Source organism: Melospiza georgiana, chromosome Z (genome assembly GCF_028018845.1).
Source record: "Melospiza georgiana isolate bMelGeo1 chromosome Z, bMelGeo1.pri, whole genome shotgun sequence".
NCBI lineage: Eukaryota > Metazoa > Chordata > Aves > Passeriformes > Passerellidae > Melospiza > Melospiza georgiana.
The window spans coordinates 3,538,535-3,562,946 of record NC_080465.1 but is presented as its reverse complement, the minus strand read 5'-3'; the positions used below and the strand labels follow the sequence as shown (position 1 = coordinate 3,562,946).

At 40.4% G+C, this 24,412-nt stretch overlaps 1 protein-coding gene across 2 annotated transcripts in view; it reads right to left on the bottom strand.

The window, feature by feature from the left end:
• The window catches only part of FBN2 (fibrillin 2), a 123,014-nt gene that overhangs the window by 82,779 nt on the left and 15,823 nt on the right, over positions 1-24,412 (bottom strand). For both annotated transcript variants that reach the window (XM_058043486.1, XM_058043487.1), the window contains exons 6-11: positions 17,203-17,400; positions 11,919-12,044; positions 6,980-7,105; positions 4,344-4,496; positions 2,848-3,090; positions 1,883-2,020 (exon numbers count right to left, since the gene is read on the bottom strand). In XM_058043486.1, the coding sequence (XP_057899469.1) occupies positions 1,883-2,020; positions 2,848-3,090; positions 4,344-4,496; positions 6,980-7,105; positions 11,919-12,044; positions 17,203-17,400 (984 nt within the window). The remainder of the gene's footprint in view (positions 1-1,882; positions 2,021-2,847; positions 3,091-4,343; positions 4,497-6,979; positions 7,106-11,918; positions 12,045-17,202; positions 17,401-24,412) is intronic.

The window sequence follows — 24,412 nt, the reverse complement described above, 5'->3', positions numbered from 1 at the left end:
TTTTCCCTGGGCACATACCTGTAAGCCACATAATTAACCAGGTCAATTTTTTCTTTCCCTCAATGCACCCATAAACCTACTGGGACCCCAAAGTGAAAATAAGATACAACTTCACTGATTATCACAAGCCTGGAGTAGAAGGGGAACTGCCAAGCAAGTGTCCTGCAGGGTGACCCCACAGAGGAGTCAGAGACAGAAGGACAGCCACATTATCAAGAACACATTGTCTTTTTCTGTCCCAGCTCCCAGCTAAGTAAAGCTGATGAGCCTTTCAAACCACAGATTATTGCCATGCTCCAATGACACCTGAAAAACTAAAAAACTGAAGTTCACACAGCTCTACTTGCTACAACCTATGTGCTTCAGATGTTATTTTCAACTTGACCCCTGAGTAACAAAAATATGGATACAAGATATAAACTATATTTCAAAAAGATCAAATACTCCAAAACACCAGAGAGTCCTTGAGTGTCAAGGTCCATCAGAGTTAAAAATATTACTGATTTCAGTGATGCAAAATCTAGTGCTGTAACAAATGAGCCAGGGTTCTCCATACTCCTTTTCTAAAGAACAGCCATCAAGAACCATCAAGCCATCTTCCACAAAGAACAGCAAACAAACATCACAAGACTCCTACTCCCCTCTCACAATGTGATTATGGCTCCTGAGACCCAAGGATGCAGCAAGAGATAAAGCCCTTTGAACTTCCCAGTCAGAGGTCAGAGGTACAGGAAACTCTCCCCCAAATAAAAAAGGTAAAAAAGATTCAGGCTCCCTATATCATAAAGGACAGCTTGGAAGAAGAACTATATCAACCTTCAAGTACAAAAAAGTGAAATGAAGAAGGTACTGGACTACTTTCTTTGTATAGTGAGGATAAGAAGAGAAATAAGAGAAGCTGCATCTTTTGCAAATGTAAGATGTTCTGAAAACTTTCTGGGTATCTGACAATGGGAGCAGTGCAAGTGCTTGGGGAAGCGGTGACGTCCCTTTTAACTGAGTTTCCTTGAAACGAGGGTGTGCAGTGGCCAGGAATGGTGCAGGTACCAAGCTCTCTGATGCAAGAGCACAGCTGAACTAAGAGGGGACCTGCAATCCTCAGACACGTTAGAAATTGATTCTCAACCCACACTTGCTGTGATGCAAACCTACCGCTAACAAGCTCTTGTGTGGTATTCTTCATTCACAGATCTCAATCTCTTCATAAAGGCTCAGTAAAAAGGGTTCAATCCAAAACATAACCACAAGTTTTTATTTAGGATCCTATACATTAATCAGTGTATCCTGCATAGGGGGTTCCTCTCCACACAACCACCCCACAAGAACCCCCAAATCTTGTATTTTCCCTGAAATAACTGATGAGTTTTGGACACTGCAAGAGTGAAGTCCACAGGAATGGAATCAAAGTATAGGATCCAAATTTTCATCTGAAATGCAAATTTTACCAGAAGTTAATTAATGCAATTTTTGAATTATTTTATATCTTTCAAATTGCCATTAATCCTTATGACGAGGCAAAACATAAATTCTACCCTTCATCATCTTGATCATAACAATACTACATCCCAAAAGTCAAGCTTTGTCAGCCTAACAGAAGAGAAAATGAAGCAGAACTTTATTGAGTGTGATAAAAGTGCTCAATAGCCTTTAACTACAGGAGTAGGAATACTCAATACCAATATTTGCAACTCAAGATTTTTTTTTCTTGGTAAGAAAACAGACAGCTCTCATAGAAAACTGAAATTATTCTAGTGTAACTAATACCATGGTCTTTGCACTCTCTCTGAAGAGCAGCATCATTAGAATTAATATGATTTGTTTTTGTAAAAAAGATTTTAAGCTGAAGAATATTAGACTAATGGATTTTGAAATGTGCACTCACCAATGCAATCCCCATTTTCATCCTGCTTATATCCCATGTTGCATTCACATCTGTAGCTAGAGGGGGTTGGTATACAACGTCCATTCAAACAAAGGTTGGGATGGTGCTTGCAGTTGTCTATTGTCTGATTGAGTATTGCTAATATAAAAAAATCAGAATGAGAGACAAATATTCAGGTTTTTATATGGAAGTAAATGTGAACATTGTACTTGCCTTCATAAAGGATGTTGTGAGGTGCACAAATACATTAAAAAAACCTTTTTCAAGGCACTATCTGTTGACCTGACAGTAAACTAACAACAACAAACAGCTCTTGGAAATAAAAAGACTTCATTAGGCAAACATTCTTAAATATGATTTACCATTTCTGTCTATAGCCTGATGAGCCTGTCAGTGAACTCGGGGATAAACCACAATTTGTGTGAAAGTCAAAGCAATTTTTGGTGTACCTGTCTTAATAATGCTTCTTACATTTTATGATCTCTCTGGTTCTGATGCCAGGGGTGTGTTTACACATGTCATGAGCAATGTTTACATCCATGAGACTTCTGCCAGAAAATTATTCAGTTTGGGCTTTCAGCCAAGGCAGTGTTTCTGCAGAGTAAGTAGCTTTTACAGTTGGAAGAGAAAATACAGAAGATGTTTATTTTTAAACTACTACCTCGGTAGTTTTTGGAAAATACTAGAAATCTGGAGTTTTATTAGTGCTGACAAAGACACCTCAACAAGGACAACATGGGCTCAGGGACTCTGGAACTGAAGTCATGCAAAAACCTCTTCCTGCATCAGGAAGGGCTCCTGACCTTCCTGAGGCGTTTAAAACACGCTTGAATGGCAAAATCATTTTTAAGTGCTAAGAAGTACACCATACCATATCCAGGCTGAGCAGTAAAAATAAAGGAAAAACAGAAGGAATAGCGTAAAAAAAAACCAAAAACCAAACAAGCTAGAACACGAGCACTTACTCAGCCCTGTAATGATCGGGCCGCTTCCAGCGGGGCTGTGACCACCTGCTCCTGCCCCTGCCCCGCCCAGAGCTGGGGAGAATCCGTTGCTTCCCGGGATGGGGATGAAGCCAGCTCCTCTGGGTCCGAATCCGTTGCCATTGCCGCCAGGATGGGGATGGAAGCCGTTCCCTGCTGCCCCACCGCCGCGCCGCGCGCCGCCTCGGGCAGGGGCCCCGTCCACGCACAGCCTGCGGTGCTCATCTGTCACACGGGGGACACACAGCACACAGGGTCAGCCCCGCAGAGCCAGCCCCAAGGACAGGCACAGCCCTCCCCGCAGTGTGCCGCAAAATCCAGGAGGGCAACTCCAAGGGAAGGCACAGCCCTCCCCGCAGTGTGCTGCAAAATCCAGGAGGGCAGCTCCTCCTCTCCGCGATGTCGCGTCCTCCCCCGGCCACTCTGAGCCTCCCTTGGTCGTGGCAGGTGTTGCTCGAGGAAATAACAATGAAAAGGAATGCTGTAATTCAGGAATATTTGTTCAAGTGTTTGTTGAAACTGTCTTCTTGGTGTGTTGGCAGCAGCGCTGTAACTCCCTGGTTTCTCGGAGGAGAAGAAAATACCTTCTCATTTGATAAAGAAAATTGTCACAGACATCTTTTCATAAAAATCCTTTCTTTAGGATTTTTCCCCCTTCTGAGAAGCTGTGGCCTCAGCAATAAAATGTGAACAATGGTTATCTGCTGCTGTGGAATGCAACAGGTGCACCTGTGATTGGTCTCCTGTGGAAGTTTGGATTTACTGACCACTCACGGCAGAGCTGTTCTTGCTTTCTGCCTGGACACAGACCTTTGTTATTCATTCCTTTTCTATTCTTAGCTAGCTAGCATTCTGAGAACTTTCTCTCTATTCCTTTTAGTATAGTCATAATGTAATATATATCATTAAAAAATAAATCAAGCCTTCTGAACATGAGGTCAACATTCTCGTCTCTCTCTTCACCCTGAAGACCCTTGCAAGCCCAGTAACAGAAAATACCTTTCATTAGGGATGCGCACTATTCCTCTCTGAGCAGAACTGAAAGAACAACTTAAAACTGATGCATTCTAGCTCAAAGTTACCCAAAATGCAATGGAACAAGAAAGGAACTGTTCCTTTAAATCAAAATTAACTATGGACCCTAAGAGTTGTTTCCTCTTCGAGCCTGACCACAAAGTCTTTCCCATTTCCCAAAACCTATTTCCAAAGCCAACAAAAGGACATTAAAAAACCAAGTGCCAAACAACCACAGACCAAAAAGAAAAATAGTTAACAGATGGCAATATCAGTACTAAAACCACGGAAATTAATAATAATGCAATCCATGACCTTATTTTCTTCTGTTTAGCCTACATTTTAAAGCAGTTTAAAGCACCCCGGTGACCTCCACCCAGAGCAGAATGAACAGCAAGGCGAAAATAACAGCCAAAACAATAGCTAAATAGCCAAACTAAAAGCCAAACCAGGAGGGCACTCACCGGATCCTCTGGCAGGACACACCTCTGGGCCAGAGGCAGTGGCCCAGCAGTGGCCAGACTCACAGCAGCACTGCCTTCTGGTGAACCTCCCGGGCAGCTCCTGGGCGCAGCGGCCGCTCGCAGAGCTGGAGAAACAGCTGCCTGCTCGCTGATCTGGCAGCCAAGGAAAAGACAAACACCAAAAACCGTGACCTTGATGCTGGTTTGCTTTTGCCTTTCTTTCTTTTATACAGCCTCTTGTGGGGGTTCCAGCTGTCGGTTTCTCTGGGTCTGGATTGAAGGCACTTGAGATGGCAGTTCAAGTTCGGACTCAGGTGTTTATTATTTCTGATCAGTAAAACAGTCTCATCACTATGAGTTCTGCAGCTTTTCATTAGAAGGCACAAAATGGCCAACAATCTCTTGTTCCTAGGTCTTTTAAGACTAAACCATCCAATTAAGAACTGACACCTGGATTATTTTCCCTTTAACCCAATAACTGATCCCACAGAGCCCACAATGTAGACTTTTCTGCCCAATTACAAAATGCCGCCCAAACCCTAGAAGAAGGAGGAAGAAGTCAGCATGAAGAAGAAACCCAGGATGACACCCTGTGCCCTCCATCTTGCTTCCATCCACAACACCCTTAAAATCCCAACACCTCAATTTCTCACCAAGTGATACACCCACACTGCTCTCTGTAATCTATCGCACACTTTTGTGGGTTCCAGTCTATGTTGAAGTCTGGGAAACTTTCTGCATGGATGAGGGTCAGAGTCAGTGCTGCCCTGGGAGTCAGGGCAGCCCAGAGCAGACAGAGAAATATTCCCAGTGCCCTGAGCTTCCACGTTCTCTGTATCCTTTACACATATACTTGTAGCTTAGTTTCAACATTTTCCTCAGCAGGAAGACAAAAAAAAAATTCTGGATCCCTGTGCTGTCTTGGTCCTTCTCAGAAACCAAGGCTGAAACCAGCTTTCCAAGACTGGCTTTTGTAAACGGGGCTTGGATCTCATCCCAAGGGAGGAGAATCCAGAAGGTACTAGAACTGAGGGAATTACTTCACCAGGCAGGTTCCTGAGTGAGGGGGTTTGTCAGATACGATAATTTGCAGGATCTATAAAAATTGTACATGCATTACACAGTGGGAGCATCTCTGGCCTTTTCTACCCGATGAATTTGTGTACTTGAGGACCCTCATATAAAAGGTACCCTTTTTATCACCCTAATTGTGACTGACACATATTTTTAGGGTCAGAGAAAAAGGCATCAACATGAGCTCTCAAAGCTACCTTCCCTTGTTCAGCTGAGGTAAGGATGAAAACGCTTTACAAGTTCTATTAAAAAGAACAAAAGCAAAACCAACCAAACAAACAAAAACCCCCACAATACCCAAACTGCACCCAATAATTATCTGACCCATGTATTCCACACTGGATTTACTGCAGGATCACACAGGTGCAGTGGCATCAGCTTTGCATTAATCCACCAGGCAATCCTAAAGTCTGCTCAGTCCAACCAAGAAATATGGATGATGTGAAAAACACAAAGCAATACAAACAAAACACTATATAGATTTATATATATATAAACCCTACTATGGCAAAACCTGAGATACTTCATGTAGCAATAGCAGCATAAATACATTAATTTAATGATTTTTTTTCCCCTTAGCTTAGATGTATCTAACTGGAAAAATGCTATTCAGTTGACAGAAAATACAACAGAGTATTTAGTAATGCCATATGAAAATTACTCTCTTTCAAAGGCAGATGATCTTTTATTGTCAGATTAGAGCATGTGATTTTTCTGCAGGAGTCAGGTTTTGGGAGCTGACTTTAAAAATCAAATTGTAAAACACGCCAAAATCCACAGAAATTTTGGTCATATTGGAAATCATAGGTTTTCAGTATTCCTGAGGCTAGCCACAATGTATTTGAAGCTGGCACTCATCAGATGAACCTGCGTAACAGAAGGTGGCTACACTGTTTAAAAAATTATTAATTTTAAATCACTAGCAGGTCATGTGCTGCTGCTTGCTTACATCATTTATCTGCAAGTCAGAAACCCTTTCAGAATTCCTACCCCTTCCCCAATATGAGAACAAGCAGCTTTGGGATATCTGAAGTAAGAAGAATGACATGAGATCTAGAAAATACAGTACTGTTAGCAATTGTTAAGGTTTTTTTACATGTGGTATGCAGTATTAGTAGTTAATTGGTCAAAATGTTTAAATCACATACCTGACACATGCACCTATATATAAGAAATCAACACGTGGAAATAAACAAAATGGGGTTTTTTAATGTAGGGATATCTATTAAATAAACTGTCCTGTAAAAGGTGAAATCTAATTAAATCCAGCACTTGGTTTGCTTCATCTGATTCTGACAAATTAGCGGCACATCTTAATGTCTTTTGAGTTTATTTTTGTGCCCTATGTTGACCACTAAAGACTAAATTAACCCGTGTGAAATGGGATTTGAAGCACCAAGCAGGGATAAATGTTTGCTCCTTTAAAACCTAAGCGAGCGTAACTTTTGGGCTCATCAGATGCAGATTCGAGAAACAAATGAAATTAACAATTCCTATGTTTGCCTGGACAACAGAGCGAGGCCCTGGGGCAGGGGGAAGTGCCAGGTGGCTGGAGCACCTACCAGGAGCGCAGGATCCATCCACAGATGTGACAAAACCCCGTGGGCAGACGCAGAAATAACTCCCCACAGTGTTGGAGCAAACTCCGCCCTCACAAATCCCTGGGACGACGCTGCATTCATCAATGTCTACCCAAAAAGGAAAGGACATGGGATAATTAGCACACTGCATTAAAAGGAGGGGAAAAGAGAGCTTTTCTGAAATGAAGTTGTTATTCGACTCTGAATAAAATATTGCTGGTGCTTGCTTGCTTGCTTGCTGGAAATGGTTTTTGTTTGCCACCTGTAGGAGGTTTTCCTTGTCCATGCACAGGGTGTTTAGCACTTCCAGGCACAGAGATCTCACAGAAAATGCTGAGATTTCCTCCCTCCTGGATGCCTCAGTGCCCCCTCCGAGGAGCACGGAGCAGCGTGGAATGGAATGCCAGAACACACATCCTGCTTCCAGGACGCAGGGAGCAGGGTGGCACAGCAGCCAGCCAGGACATCTCTGCGCTTCCTGAGACAGCACAAACTCGTGGCTCACGAGATTCTGACTGCTCTCGGGCCCCCCGACATCCCAGCTTTAAGAAAGAATTGTGGCCAACCCTTGCAAATGCAAACCAACCTTCTGATGCACTCAAATGTTTCTGCTGACTGAGAGCAGAGGTCCTACTGGAGCAGCATGGCAACTTTGTGCGTAAATATGTATAAAGTGAGGCACCACCATGCTAATAAATGAGCTGCTGTGTCTAAACAGGGGCTGCCAGATTCCCAACCAGTGGTGCAGCACTGCAAAGCCCATTTGTGGCTGGCAAGTTCAGGGCAGATGAAGGAAGTTTTTCAGCACCTCTGCAAAGCTGCAGGATGCAGACCATCCCTCCCAACTGGCTACACCCAAGGCAGTCTGGAACTGTCCAGGGGGCTTGTCCAAGAATGGCAGGAAGGTGGGAAGGTAGAAAAAGCACCTTCCTGAAACCCAGGCAGTGATCAGAGCAGCAGGAAGACTCCACAGTCTTCTCCATGTGGACAGAAAAACCAATTAACATGGAGAACCCTGGTGGAAGAAAAATAAATTTAACTTACTGGAGCTGTAATGAGTAATTGGTTTTTTGGTTCACTGATTTTTGAGCCAAATCTCTGTCTCTCCTTCCACCCCCCTGGTTCTTGCACGTGTAATTATTTCAAAATATTGCTATTTCCTCTGACAGGAAATTCTGAGACTTCATCTCAGGGAGGGCTACTTTCAGTAAGGCTGATTGAATATTTTACTAGTTTTCTTCCCTTCTCCCCTCCAAAGTACATAAAATTAATGGTCTCAGGGAAAATGCTCCAAATACAAGCAACAGGAAATGCTGTATTAAGGGAGACGAAGTCTGGAGGCATGAATGGTTCCAGTGCTGCATGCAGGATGGGACATCCAGTCTCAATGTGAGAAAGAATGTGTATGTATGACAAAAATGCTGCAGATTTAGTACCAAGTGAGTTTCTGCCTAAAAGACCCAGCCCAGCTGCCTGCAGTTCAGAATGTCTGACTTTTACTGCCAGGGAAAGCAGGGTTTTTTAAATTACTGAATTACAAGAGAAATGGGGCTCTCAACTGCCAAACTTTAGGAAACGGCCACCTAAAAGCAGTTTTAGTCTAGAAAATAATATTAGAAAGTAGTAATACCTGGTAGGACCAAGTCTGAATAGCATACAGTCTAATGAAATTATACATTGAAGCAGGAAAATGTGAAATAGAACTATTTATTTTAAGGGACTCTTTCTATTTTGGTGGGACTTTTTTTTTTTTAAGGCCTTAATCTGTTTCATATAGCCTTAACCTTTTGATATCAACAGTAGGTAGTAAGATGTCTTTTTGGAAAAGCAGCAGAGGCATCCTACCTCTTTAGAACACCTTAAATTGCAAAGGGTGTCGTAACTAACTACATCTATTTAACAAGTATGATGATGCTATTTGAGAAGAGTAAGTAGAACACATTTATTAGAACCCTGGAACACAGTAAGCAATACTCCACACCTTTTGTAAAGCAGCAATCATAACTGAAAGTTTCTCTAATTTAATTCATTTTCTCAATAACCCAAGTTCCATTAACTCTGGGAGATAACAACATCCTAAAAATGAACAGCATTTAATTCTTAAAAAGATAGTGAAAACTCAGTGTGTTGTAGACCAAAATTTTTAGGGGGGGGGGGGAAAAAAGTGAAGGGTTTGTGGTTTTCTTTTGTTTAGCTAAGACAGCACATTGGTGGACAGGATATCTGGAATTTGGTGCAATCCCTATATTGGTCTTTTGCGTATTTTTCCAACCATTATGGGTACAAAAAGCACAACATGGACATTTCTACTTTTTCTAACAAGCGCTGTTATTTCCAGGAAGAGCAACAGGAGAAAAAAAAAAACCCCTAACCCACAAAATGCCTCTGGATGCTCAGGGGCAGAGGGTACAAGGGGACCTCAAACCTCTCCTTCCTAGGTAGGAGAATTGCTGTTATAGTAAAGAAGGTCTGAATAATTATGGCAAGGCTCCAGCCTGTGAACAGCCTTGACTGTTGCTGACTCCAACTTGGATTTTGTCCCTTGCAGCCAGTAAGTAACATTTGATCTGCTTTTCCATACCTAAAAGAGGGAAAGGAGTGAGCAGAATACACTCCACACCACATCATTTCTACACAATGTTTGTGACAAAAAAAACCAATGCTCCTTAAAATAATGCAGTTTCTACTAAATGATTTCTCTGTACACAGGTTCTGTTAACTCACAGGACACCAGCTCCTTACATCCTTCCCAATGGTCCAACCCACATCCACAGATTCCTAGATATATATAAAAAATATGTTACTTCATTCAAATTACCAGCCCTACTAACTAAAAGTGCAATTGTTTGAAGGACTGGCTATGGTATTCTCCTATAAATTTAACCCTGAGAGGTTACAAACATTTAATTAAGCACACAAGTAAAAAAGCCAGAATGGAACCATGGCTTATCTTTCACATTATCCTGCTATAATTCTGGCATTACCTCCTTGGCTGTGAAGCTTCACAATGTCTTTCCTCCCCAAAAAAGATGGTACAAACTGTGAGGAGAGGGCTGTTATTTGCCTCATTCCCTGTGGGGAATTATCTGACTGGGGAAGCTGTGACCAGGGACTGATCAGTATTTAACTTTTGCCACCAACACAAGTGGCAGGGCTTAAAAGACAAAAAAGCCAGAACATATGACCTGTTCATTTCCAACAGGAAATGAAGAGCTGCTGATTAGTAAACCACGAAGTAACAGCAAAATCAGACAGCAGATGATTATGCATAGTCCCATAAGCACCACAGCTTTTTAAGATGATCCATGTTAAAAATACATTCACCTTTTCAAGTGGTAACTGTCAAGGAAAATAACATTTTTAAAGATTTAGATTGTTAAAACAGAATGCAAAGAATGCTCTAAGTACTGTTTTCAGAAGAAAGGAAACATGTTTCTGAATACATCCTTTGGCTTCAAAAGAACCACAGTTAAGAGAATCAAAAAAATCCAAGTGCACTCTAACAAAAGATAATGGATTATAGGCATGGACAGATAGACAAGAGCTGCCTGTAAGAAACAGTCACAAACAGGTAAAGATTCTGTGGGTAAAAATCAAGGACTAGACCAATAAAGGACCTCTTGTACTAATCTGTGTAAAAAGCCAATGCAAGGAACCTTTTTTTCCTCTCTTTCTTTCCTTTTTGCCTTCTTTTTCTCCCTCCCTTCCTTCCCCCCCTCTCTTCTCTTTCACCCTACCCTTTATTTCAAATCCAACCCCCATCTCTGACACCTGGAGATCAGGGACAAACATTCCAATTCCCACAGCAAATGTGTAATTTCCTAATACAATTTTTAAAGTGTTCAGGGACCTTTTGACTTTTGTTGTTCCTTTCCAACCACAAGCATCTACATACCGGCCTGCTCCCTCCCCTTTCAGGTGCTGAGTAAAAATTAAAGCTAGTCAACACAAAATAAACAAAACCACAGAAAAACAGAAGAATGTGCAGGACAGGACCAGAAAAGAATATATTTGGAGTTTTTTTTAATTTTTTACTTAGGTATTACTTACAACAACACCAGAAGCAAGATTTTCACTGAAAAGACACGATTTTTAAACTGATTATATTACTTAATTTTTCTGCGACTGTTGTACTGTATGCAAATCAAGAAAACTCTGAGGGGATGTCTAAAATTGGCAACAAACAATGTATTTGTTTGTAACTGAATACTGAGCATAATATAATTTGGTACCATAATTAAACTGCCAGGAAATAACAAGTCAAAGCCTTTAAGGACAAAATCCTCTTATCAACATAACTTAAATGTGAAAGCACCCACTGGCTAGGATGAACTCTGACAGTTCTGATTCCTTTCAAAGGGATGAGAAAGTCACTAAAATCAGTGAAGTCTTCAGCAAACTCACAAAAACTCAGCAATTTTCTTCCACATTGTTTTAAATTATATGGAATTCCTACCCTTAATTCCATCAACGCATTTACTGAGTAAATATGGTCTATGTTTATTAAACTACACATAACAAAGATGGGCTGTGTATTTTTCTTCCAAAAGAGAAGGGAATTCACTAGGCCAAAAATATCTACCTGAACTAGAATATACCTTTTAGAAAACAAAGAAAATCCTAGTAACTCAGCAGCAGTTATACTCACACACAAGAGTTTTTATCAAGCGCTAAATTTTCAAAGAAAATAAACACTGTCTTTACCCACAAAAGTCAGACAGAAAAAAATATCTAATGTAAAATAGGAACAGCCAAGTGGAAAAGATGGGATGCTGCAAATAAATATAAAAGCACAGTTCAGTGATGCTATGCCCAGATCAGACACCACAACTATCCAACTACTTAAACATGTTAATTACCAAAGTGCTCTAATGCTCTGCAAAACCCCTTTTTAGGTATGTTCTCCTACAGAATCACTTACCATCACATTTTTGAGTTGCCTCATTCTGTTTGTGGCCCACAGGACACTTGCACTCGTATGAACCTACTGAATTAATGCAGTTCCCTCCTTGGCAGACTCCAGGGATTGCCTGGCACTCATCAACATCTGCAAACACAGAAAAAAAGACCCAGATCTGATTACCTGCACAAGATACAGAAGTTACTTTCAGTAGCTTCCTGTCCCATTTCAGTAGGTTCTAATTTCACTTCAAATTTTTGGGGTGATTTGGGTTTTTTTGGGTTTTGTTTTTTTTTTTTTCTTTTTTGTTCGTTTTGGGGTTTTTTTGTTCTTGTTTTGTTGTTTTTCCGTTTGTTCAGTGATTTTTATTCCCAGCTGTAATTTGGTTACACATAACCCCCCCCCCCTCCATGTTTCTCCACCTTTTTACACAAAACTGTCCAACAGGAGGTTTTTCCTGGTTGGCTCCCTTAGTACCTGTACCATGGAGTTACCATCCAGGTGTTTCAAGAATCTTTTGGACCTGTTTGTTCCAGCTGTCTGGTGCCCCCAGGTAACATCTGGCAAGAATATGAACTCTTTTTCAGATGGATGATCAAAGCCCCTGCAAGGCACTGAAATTCCACCTGTGTTTGTGGATTACAGTGCTTCTCCAGTTTTTAATTCCTCCTGGTACTTGTGCTGTAGATAAACCTATGGTATTTGCCTTGCTTTTTAATTTAAGCAAGTATAATTTCTCACAGCTCAGGAAGGAGGGAAGCACTTTTTGCAGATTTGGGGTTTTTTTTTGGTAACCATTGGACTTGGGTTTCAGTACATTTGCTGAGAATTCTGCATTCGGCTCCTGAGTCCATACTGTCATGTCCAAAATGAAACAGTCAGACTGCAAATGGATTAAGGACTTGATCAAAGGCATAGAATGTCTTCATTATTTATTTGTTTAATTTTATTTTTTTCTCCCTAAATAATAATAGTAACAACCAGTGTTTGCTGCCTGTTTACTTGGAAATCAAACATTTCAGGTCACAAGTATTTTAAAGAGTTGGGAGGCTGGACTGGTTGCTCTCCAGAGATTCCTTCCAACCCCAATTATTCTTGACATGGTTTAGCAGCATCTAGAGAGAAGATGGTTCCAGCATTTACTAATGCACAGCCCACCCTGGAGCTCCCTACTGAGTAAAACATGTGGTGTTTGTCTTCTGACCCTGGGGCCCCAAAATGCATTTATCACACACAGTGTGCCTGTGCCTTTTGTCACTTATCAACACTTAAATTAAGTTCCCTGTGTCAGCAGAGCAGTTGTTAAAATCCACTGTGTGTGTGATGCAGTTTTAGAAGCTGATGGTGTCAAGGAATAGTGAATTAATGGCAGCAGCAGCAGGCAATAAACACCTCCCAGAAACAGGCACATATCACTGGAAGCCTGAGGTGAACTAAATTTTAATCTCTATCAATTCCATTAATTTCTTTCAGTCCTTTTAAGATGGAAAATAGATGTTGAGCCTTGCTGAAGCCTGAAGAGCCAATCCCAATGATGCAATGCATCATATTTAAGTGTATTTACATCATATTTAATTGATAAGAAAGCAAGCAGATTCAACTGTCATCCTAACTTAATGCTAGAAGACTGATGGGGTTTTTTTGTCAGTATTACCTCTTGCTGAAAACTTAAGTTTGTTTAAATATATTATTGGTGTTTTGGGACTGAGAAAAGTCAAGAAGAACAAAAGTATTGTATTCAAAGGGTGTATTTTATCAATTGCTTCCTAAAAGCTGTTTTAGGATATATTTTTTTCTCAAAATACAAGCAAATTGAAATGAAGCTTTTCTATTTTTTTTAGAATCGTTTACAGTTAGGCTAAACCACACAGAAGTTCCAGCATTATTAATTATCCACTTACACTTTTAAATCTCAACCACATTAACACAAGAAACTTTTTACCATAAACAGCAAATTTGATTAATAACTCTGCAGATACAGTTCTACATAGAAAAGTTCAGTATGTTACAGATTAAGCAGAATGCTTCCATGTGTTCATAGCCTTAATATTTGATGAGGGAAAAAAGATTTTGTGCTTTTGCAGACTTTCCTCTGCAAAATGCCTGTGGGATTTGCACAGCTAACTTTAAACATGCACCTTCCCTTTCTGATCTGTGGGCTGCTTCTCAAAAAAACTCTGATAAACCAAAAAAACTCAGGAAAAATAAATCCACTCAGATGTTAGACACAAATTCTGCAGAGTTTTTTATTTATTATAGTAGTGACAAAATTTAACCAAATTAAAAAAACCTCTCTTTAGTTCTACCTGGTATATGCATGGGGAGTTTCTTTGTAATTGATCTGGCAAGTGGAAATAAAAGCAGAAATACTGCACACAACAGAAATAACGTGATGCTATTTTTTCCCTGTTTTAGTAATTATTTTCACAGCAGCAGGAACGTGACCCTAGAAAACACTGTCAAAATTTTCAGTAACTCAGACCCATTAGTACCAAGCACCAGGTTACAAAAAGAAATCAACACTTTTCATTATGATTTTGAACCTTCCCCTGTCTTCTCTCTCTTGTTCAGCTCAACTCAGTGCCTTTAACATTTTAACATCCTACTACAGAACAGATTCTCTTGGATTTTATCTCCTGTCATGGGGATGCATGCACACAACCATGTCAGCAGCAGAGGCAGGGAGAAGAACCTTCCTGTTTTCAAAATCTGCTCAGCCATGACCAGTCTTCTCTCCTTAGAGCAAAAAATTAACAAATTAACTGTCTGCAGGGAAAGGGTGTAGGTGGGAAATGGGACTTTTGAGGAATGCAGGGAGGAACTCAGAGAACATCCAGCACAGGATTTCTGCCATTATGCTTCTCCCAGGGCCATGCAGCAGTGGCAATAAAGCTCATTCAAGCAGAACACTGAAGTTCCTCCTGCCTGAATTCTTGGAATGAGGGATGTCTGAACAGTTAAATCCCTTTTTAAGGCATGACTGAATATAAACTTCCAGGGGAAAAAAAATAAAAAGAAACACAACCAAACAATTTTGGATTGGTTTTGCTTCTCTTAGATTTTTTTAAACCTGTTCATGGTAATAATGAAGCTAACAGTACTACTACAATGTAGTAGTTGTAGTCATCTACTAATACAAGAACATTGCCCAGAAAACATAATTAAGCCTCAAAAGGTCCTGAAGACCCATTTAAGATTGAATCATGCAAATCCTTTGCAGAGCAACTTTCTACTTGGTAGTGACATCTTGTCAAATTCAGATCTCTAGCAGATACTGAAATCCTAACTCATTTTCCAGCAGCAAAGCTTGCAACTTTCACTGTTTTGGGTTGTTCATACCAACTCCCAAACCCAGCTATCTACTGATGCAAGCACTCACTTCAAAACCACCAAACATCTCAAGTGTGGACTGAGTGAGCCTGGTCTCCCTGACACATGACAAAAGCAGTTTTACTGAATACCAAAGGGGTTTGTGTTCCTTATATCGAAGTCTGTGCAAATCTGATGTCCTCAACAGAAAGAAAAGCACTGGAAGGCAGGACAGATCCCTCTGTTTGCTTCTAAAACCCTCAGAGAAGACATCTGGCTTCTCCTGAGGATGGCAGAGCACCAGAGCAGGCTGCCCAGGCAGGTCTGGAGGCATTTCAGCCCCACATGGACACACTCCTGTGTCTCTGCGTGCTCTGGGTGACTCTGCCCTGGCAGGGGCTTGGACTGGAAGATGTCCAGAGGTCCTTTCCAGCCCCAGACATTCTGAGACTCTGTGATCCTATTTCAGCAGACTCTGCACTGCAATGTGGAGTCGGGAAAGGCACAAAGTGCCACATCCAGCCCCTTCCTGCATCAAAGTGGGCTGGTAATTCATAGCAGAGCAGACATGGTGCTACCAACATGCTCACAGCACAGAGCTCAGGTCAGGGGGAGTAACCAGTACTCAGAGCTCAGAAGGAAATGTCCCAGCTGCTGGAAGGCAAAGATTCTGTGAAATAAAGAAATTCTGTCTCTCCCTTTCCCCAAAAGAAAGGCCAAGCATTTCTCATCTACGGCTTCCCAGCATCTTGTAACATTGTATGCTAACCCAGCTGACAGAAATACAATCCAAGCTTCCTATTTGGCAATTTTATGTCAAAAATGTAGCAAAAATTACAGCTGTTCAATCCTCCTTTGTTTACCCATCACACAGAGTAGACTACCACATTGTTTCTATGCTCCCCAGAGGAATTTGACCACGGGTAACTCAAAACTATTTGCCCCAGGGAATATACTGCCAGAAAAAGAAAACACAATCATTGTGGGCATGGGTGCTAAAGAGCACCACTGATCTCTCACATAATTCAAATGAAGCCCCAGAAGCTATGCCAGGGCCAGCCTGGCAGAGCAGCTTCAAGGATCCTTTGTATGTGGCCAAATCATACAATGGAGCTTGACTTGGAGATTGCAACATGCACCCCTTCTGCGGTGCACTGTTTCTGCTCCTGACACTGTTATGAAAAGAGTGCCTAAAACATATTAATCACTTCAAGACAAATGGCAAAACATAAACTGCTGCACGCAGGCAGAGGCCTAGCTCTGACACAGAAGGAAAAACAACATCAAGTATTTTTTTCCTTAGTATTGATTGATAATCACTTTTTCCAGGCACTTAAGCTTTGTTCTCTAGGTCCAGCAGCAAAAATCTGGAGGCAGTTGTCGCAGACATCTTTTTATGAAAAGCCCCTTCCTTAGGATTTTTTCCTCCCGAGAAGCTGGGAGGCCTCAGGAACAAAATGCAAACAATGGTTATCTGCTGCTGTGGAATGCAACAGGTGCATCTGTGATTGGGCTCATGTGGTTGTTTCTAATTAATGGCCAATCACACTCAGCTGGCTTGGAGAGAGAGAGCGAGCCACAAACCTTTGTTATCATTCTTTCTTTTTCTATTCTTATCCAGCCTTCTGATGAAGGTATACTATACTATAGATACTAGTATAGTATACTATTATTATAGTATACTAATATAGATACTATACTATTTTTTTAGTATAGTATATAAAAAATACATATATTCTTCCATTATTTTAGTATAGTTTTAATGTAATATGTATCATAAAACAATAAATCAAACCTCCTGAAGCATGGAGCCACATCCTCATCTCTCCCCTCATCCCGGCACCCCTGTGAACACGGCCACAGGCAGCAAAGCACACCCGGGTTTTAAACACACACCACTCACAGGGCAAACAGCGGCCTCACTCCCTGGCAAGGTTTCCAGGGCGATTGTCAGAGGTGAGGGCTGCCACACGGAGAACTGCAGGGCAGAGCTCACCTTGGCAGGCGCCGGTGCGGATGTTCGGGATGAAGCCGCGGCGGCAGGGCTGGGGCTGCGCGGGGCACATCTCGCACGGGTGGCCCCAGGCCCGTCCCACGGTGGCACAGCACAGGGACTTGGTGCACACGATCCCCGTCAGCTGGCCCTGGCACATCTGCTTGCTCACCTGGGTGAAACACGGGCCTGTCCTGTAATCTGGGGGGGGGAAAGAAAGGAAGGCTTCGCTGCGTTATGCGTGGCGCCGTACTCGTGGCTGCAGAAGGAACTGCTTTTGAATCAAGAAAAGAAATGTAAGAATATATTAAGAAAATTGCATGGAAATATTAAGAAAATTAATATACCAGAGAAAATTAATATATTAAGAATATTCCATGGAAATTTAAGCTATATTGCTGCTTACAGAAGTCGCACAACACCTTCCATTGAAGGTAGTGACTTTCACAAGGTTATCATTCAATTTATTTCTTTCAAAAAAGACATAGCTAAATGAAAGGCAGCTGGACACAAAGTTGCTCTTGAGCATTGACAACGTATCCAGCAAAATCCGCAGTAAGCAAAATAATTTTAACAACAAACAAGCAAGCAAATAAAAGAGAAGACGAGATTAAGCAATGACTGGAAACTGGTTTTCTTGCTTCTAGGCTACCTCATGGTGATTTATAGGAAGGAGCTACAGGCCACAGGAGCCACACATTTTTTTCACTCCACACTGATCAAGATGCATGCCAGAGAGAGTCACAGAATCATCATTCCAGCTGCAATTCCTGTTGCAAAGTAGTGCTACTGACAGAGGACTGATTGGCAAGCCACCACTTATTTTCAGAAGGAAGCCAGGAGCCAACACAACCAATCCAAGCTGTATGCAGTACACTGAATAAAGCATAGAAAATATACTTCTAGTAGAATTCCTGGGAAAATTCAGTTCATTAACACTGAGTCTGTATAAAGAGAGGGTTTTTTTAAGTTATGAGTCAACATCAACTGGGATCAACAGTCAATAGTTAATCAACAATTAACTGAAATTCTCTAGGAATAAATAAGAAACAGCTTGTTGCTCTAAGCCAGATTTCACATCCTTATGGAAACTCTTAAAAAGAGTGAGGGGTGAAAAAAAGATGAAAATGCAAAGTTATGGCTGCTGAAGCTGCTGTTCCATCCTCTTTTTTTTTCCTATCAAAAGCAGGGCTCCAACACCAATATGTGGATAACACACTGTCTTCCACACTTTCATTAGGGTGCAGCTGGTCCCACAACCAACATGCAAAAGGGATAACCCATGTTTTCTATAACTTGATTCTTTCACCCCCAAAAAAATAAGAGCTGTGACATCTTTAGAAAGCAAAAAAAATGGTCTTCCCAGTGAGATTTTATACTAAGCTTCCTGGGCTCTTAAAGTGAAAGCTCAAACAGAAATAAATGTTCTGCTCCCTCTCTTTGGAAAGGGTCACTCAGGTACCAGTCTAGGAAAGACTTATGCAGTTATTGATGCACACTGATAGTCAATTTCAGCTGGGCTTTTCACTTTAAATAAAGTCAACCAAGTACAGAAATGATGGATGATAAAAGAAGATTAAAAGATCTTACATACTCAGTAAGGCCTGTGAACTTTACTATTTCTTGATTATCAATACAAAACATTCTTCAAAGTTACACTCCCAGCTTCCCCTGTGACCACCAAGCCACAAAAATGGCACTTCTAGTAAAATAAATACATGATAAAAAGAAAATCCTGTCCTTGCTCCACACACTGAGAGTTCAGCCCTCCATGGGTGAATGCCCTCTACAGTGAAATCAATTAATGACTTACTACACATCTTCGAATTCCCAAAACTTGCATTCAGCAGGTCTGAATTCCTTAGCAATCCCAGCTCACCTACCAATTCCTATTCAGGAAATAAGTGGTGCTGCTGGCAGTGCTGTATTTTTACAGCAGCAATTCCTTGAGACACAATTTTTTGCAGGAGCAAGCTCTGGATATCAGGAAGAAATCACAGTAGGAGGAGAAATTCAAATCATGTATTTCTCTCTTTAGCAGCTGGTGACCCACAGGAATATACTGGCCAAAGACATTCTGCATTAAGCAGCTTGGAATTCAATCAGAGGAAATTAACCTTGAAACTCAGATTAGAGTTGTGAATTGTTTCTGAGTTCCACTACCATCCAGTAAGACACAAAATGATTGGGTAAACTCTGTCAAAACTAGCAATGAAAAGTTCAGCTTATGGAGTGTGCTCAGTAGAGAGATTAGAGAATAAAACCAGACACCAAAGCACATTTGTTCATGAGAATATGATCGAGTCAGGTACAAGGAGTGATGCCAATACACCCACTGCTTACTGTATCCTATCAAACAGAAATACATGCTCTGGAAACCACCTATGCATAGGTGCCTACCCATGGCCTAATGAACAGAATATGCATTAATCTAATATTCAGATTCTGCAACCAAGCAATTTTTATCAGGATAAGCCTGCTGCATGTCTATTCAGATATATGCTTGATAATAACATTAGTATTTTAAAATATTACTGTAATTTAACATATTATTCTTTAAAAGTGCACTCATTTAAAAAAATCTTTACTTATTTGGTTTATCCAGCATGAAGCCCAAAGGTAAAGGGACTGATTAGTGGCTGCTCTTATATACCACGAGGAAAATACAAGATTTTAAAATACAAAGTGAAGGCAAGCACATTCAGGTTAACGGCAAAGTTCAGCTGTTTACACAAAGATCTGTAGTCACACAGTAAATTTTACATGTGGGAAACAAATGCAATAAAAGTAGATGCAATTCTGAAGATACTTTGTAGCTTCAAATGAAGCTGTGGAGCTGTTTCACGCAGCCAGTCAGATTATATTATTATAATGGCTGATCAGACCTTAAAAACCCTCACTTATGAATCAGTCATCTTTTCCATATGGGTTTGCTTGTCTTAATTCTTAGGTGGTTCTTCATTTGTTCCTTTGCCAGCACTGCTGACAGAATAATTTTGCCAGAAAGAACATATGTTGAACATAAGTTATAAATAATTTGTTACTCCAGAAAGGGTAATTGCTTTGGTGAAATGAGGTGATCTTCAGCACATGTGTTATACAGTTTTATTTTTTAACTTCAACAATTATATTCAATATGCACAGTGACCTGAAGAACGACAACCTTTATCAACAATTCAAATTGTTAATATAATTAAATTTAATGAGGAATATTTTTTTCCTGGCATCAAGAAAAAAAAATTACACCATGGATTTCAGTATTTAACTATGCTGCAACATTTCTATGACAAAGTGTATATTTTGTATTCTCAAATGGAACCATTCAACTATTCAAATTTCAGTTCTTGGATTTTTTTTTCCATTAGTTCCTTCCCAAAATTCTAATTCTACTTGTAATTTAAGAAGTCTAGTTCACAGGAGCCTGAGACATTGAGATTTCTAATCTTGGTTCAGTATCCATCTATTTTAGTTTTCTTCCTGTTCCTCCGGCCAAACAAATGATTCAGATGAAGGTGTAAAAAACCACTGTAAGCAGATATGGAATAGATAGTCTGCCTGCCACGTGTCCTGTGTGTCTAACACCCACTAGCTAAAAACCTGAAACACGGTGTTTAACATCCCAAATACCACCTACTGTCACTCAGGACAAAACATTAAAATATTGTGGTACACATGTAAGGATCCAATTTTTAACTGAATTTTGTCACAACTCCTGCCCTTAAAATTTTCACCTCTTCCCAGGCAATATGAAAGAGAAAAAGCGAGGCATAAAGAATGTTGGAATGTCCACTGCAAGCTATCCAGAAGGATATTAAAAGTTGAGTTTTCTTTCATGGGAAAGCAGAGACTGAAATTTTAAATGAAAGCTCCCAATGCCAAAATACAGTTCCTATGAGAAATCCAGCAGGGGTGCAGCACCAGTCTCCTGCACCTAGCCTGCAGAAGGGAAAAGTACATTATCTCAAATACTGTATTTCATGTTTGTGAGCACTAGGAAGATTTAGCAGGAAGGAACAGTGAAGTATCTTCCATCTTTTTTACTTAAAAAAAAAACCCACACAACCATATCCTCGTAAGGAAGTGCATCTGGAAACAGGCATTTTTTAACTAGAAGCTACTTAGAAGATTGATCTTTCTACTACTAAAAACGAATTCTGAAAACATTAAGCATGTTCATCAAAATCACATCAGGAGTGAGTAAAGGAAGGTGTCTGAGATCGGCCTTCACAGCCCCTGTCAATTAAAGAACAAGACCTAATAATTGATGTGTTTCACTCCCTTACAAAGCAAATTTGCCTTTCACTGGACTTTTTACAGAACGTCACTCTCCTAAGCAAGGTTTAGGAAATGTTATGGAATAGTTGAGAAAATAAGTAAGTTCAACTTCCATCACCTCATTTGCAGAATCAAGGTCAGCAAACATATTATTATTATTGTTGTTGTTGTTGTTATCTGAAAAATCCATTTCATACAGCAGCATTATTAAATTAATAATCTAATGCATGGGACCTGAATGCTGGAAGGAAATAAATGCTGCCAGCATTACCAGGAACTTCACCTTCTCCTGAAAGAAAAACCAGCACAGTGAGTGAAAGCCCAAGAGACTGCACTCTGTGTCAGGGAACCTTCAGGGTGGACACATTAAGTCTGTCCTGGCAAAGACCTGAGGCTGAATTCACCTTGCTAAAAGTTGTTCCAACAGGAGGCAAGATGGAGAAACAACTGTCTTTATTACAACTCTGATAGGTGGCAAACTTCCCCATAGCTTCTGCTAACACTCAGAGGTCTCCAGACGTCTGAAATTCTTTTTGGCTGCTCGCTGCAGAACCTGCTAGTTGAGTACTGAAGAGATTTTTTTCAATGGAACTCTCACAGTTTTCCCCTTTGCAATGTGCAATCTTCATGTTTTGATAAATGCAAGCCTAGTCAAGTTTCATCTTCCTGCAAGGGGAAATTCCACGGTATTCCACGGATTCCTACAAAGGGACCATCAGGACTGGAAGAGCAAAAGGCATGCCCAGTTATCCCACTGATTCTGGATAAATTACAGCATTGCACAAACCTTCCAAAGAAAAGGAAATCAGGGCTTTCCTTGACAAACTTTTCATGTGAGTATGAAAGGGCTGGCAATACTCATAACCGTCCCTGGGTTCAGAGCACAAATCTGAAATTTATGCATATGTAAATATTATTCTTCTTACTCAACTCCAACATCTGCAGATCATAAGTCACAGTAATGCAAAAAGCTATTTAAACATTTTAAAGTGCGTATGTTTATTAAATGTTATCTAAAATTTATCCTCCTTTAATGTTTTGATCAACTTTATATGGAAATTTGGGGGGCATTTTCACAGCACATGCTTAGCTTCCAGCACAGAGTACACAATAAGGGACATTTCAAAGGTAACAAGAAGGTAGGTGAATTGTACTTGATATAAACGAAAAGAATTTTTTCAAAGGTGACATCCAAAAAGTTATGAAAGTTATGGTAAAAGAGACTGCTGGCTGGAAATGAACAATGAGTCTCCTGGAATATGAAAGGGAGTTGGCAATGCTATTAATTTTCTTGGAAAAAATAATCTGTGGGCAGCACTGCTATTTAGACTGAGGTTTTCTTGCAAACCTGAATAGTAAAAATCAAAGCCTCCATTTCTTGACTTTTCCTAAGAAACTTGTATGTAAATGTCTCAATTAAGTATCTAATAGCATCACATTTATTGTTAACATAAATAATGATCACAATAGCCTTTCAAACATTTAAAATTGCCGCTAACACGAAGCTGGGACACATCCCCAGCTGGTTCTTTAGTCATTACCTGAAGGGGTCTATAAAGTTTATTAACATATGAAACAGAGAAGAGCAGCTTAGTGGAAAACTGACGTTAAACACGTCATGAAGGTTTGGACATTTTAATACAGCTGACAGCTTTCATTTTCAGCCTGAAATTTTATTACTTGTTCTAGTGGTCCCACATGACCTTTTCCGACCAGCTCCTGTGATGCTAAACATCCCATCACACAAACTCCTGTAAAAACACACACACACTTGACAGCTGAAAAGGAAGTGGAGGGCACCTGTAAATGAAAGAAGGAAAAGCCACAGGTTCAATGCAGGAATCTGTGCGACCTTAGCAGCTTTTAGCAAAATTCCAGGTTCCACCAATATTTCTGTCATGTGCATTCTAAGCATATTCTCATTTTCCTCTGGCTGGAACAGAAGCAGCAGCATCTCTTTTCCAAAAGCAACAACTCCATGGTTCACACAGACAGTTTGATATAACTGGCATTATGACAGTTTTAAGCAGATAAAGTCTTAGTGTAGTAATAGCTTCGTATCTTAATACTCTTATTAATTAAAAAGTAATTCGTTCTTGCACACCTAAGCACATGGGGGCGGGGGGGGGTAATGGCAAAGTAGCAGATAAACAACAGTATTTCTGAAATAAAATGCAATTTTGTCTAAATGATCTGAACATTGAAGAAAATGCTCCTATTACTTCAGGACACAAAACATTTTGAAAAGTACACACACACACACACACAAAAAAAAAGCACAGAAACAGAGAAACAGGGAAATACTTCACTTTTGTCATTTATGGAATTCAGCACGTTCCAGAATTGATTTCCTTAAAAACTTCTTGGAACAAAACGTTTCCACGTGTAACTGAAGTATCACACACTGACTGACAGAAAATTTCAAGCACAGAATAAAAGCTGGGAGAGAGAAGTACTCTCGAATTTTGGTTTCAGCAAGATGTCCAAGTTTGGTCTGGTTGGAGCCCCTTGTAAATTTACATATTTCCTTATGCTTCCACAGGGCCTGCTACTATATAAAGATGTCCTGAGGTGGGATTAATGAAATCCCAGCACCTAGCACACAGCCTGACACACAATGGAATAATAATCATCAGTCATTGCAGGAAGTTACAGGCCGAATCACCCCTGGGCAAATAACAGACAAAAAAGAGAAAAATAATCTCTTTTGGGTTTTTCTAAGATTCAGCAGTTTATGCCAACTACCCTAATATGATGTTTGTACATGTTTGTTTTACAGTATCTAAAGCAGTGAAGGAACTCCTTCATGCTGCCTGCTGCTCCTTCCTCTCATGCTTCTCCTCCAAAAATACCTTACTCATCAAAGCTTGGATGCTGGAAAGCCAGGTAGATGCACATTAAACTCTTAATTAATCCTTTCACATCCCAGGAATTAAGA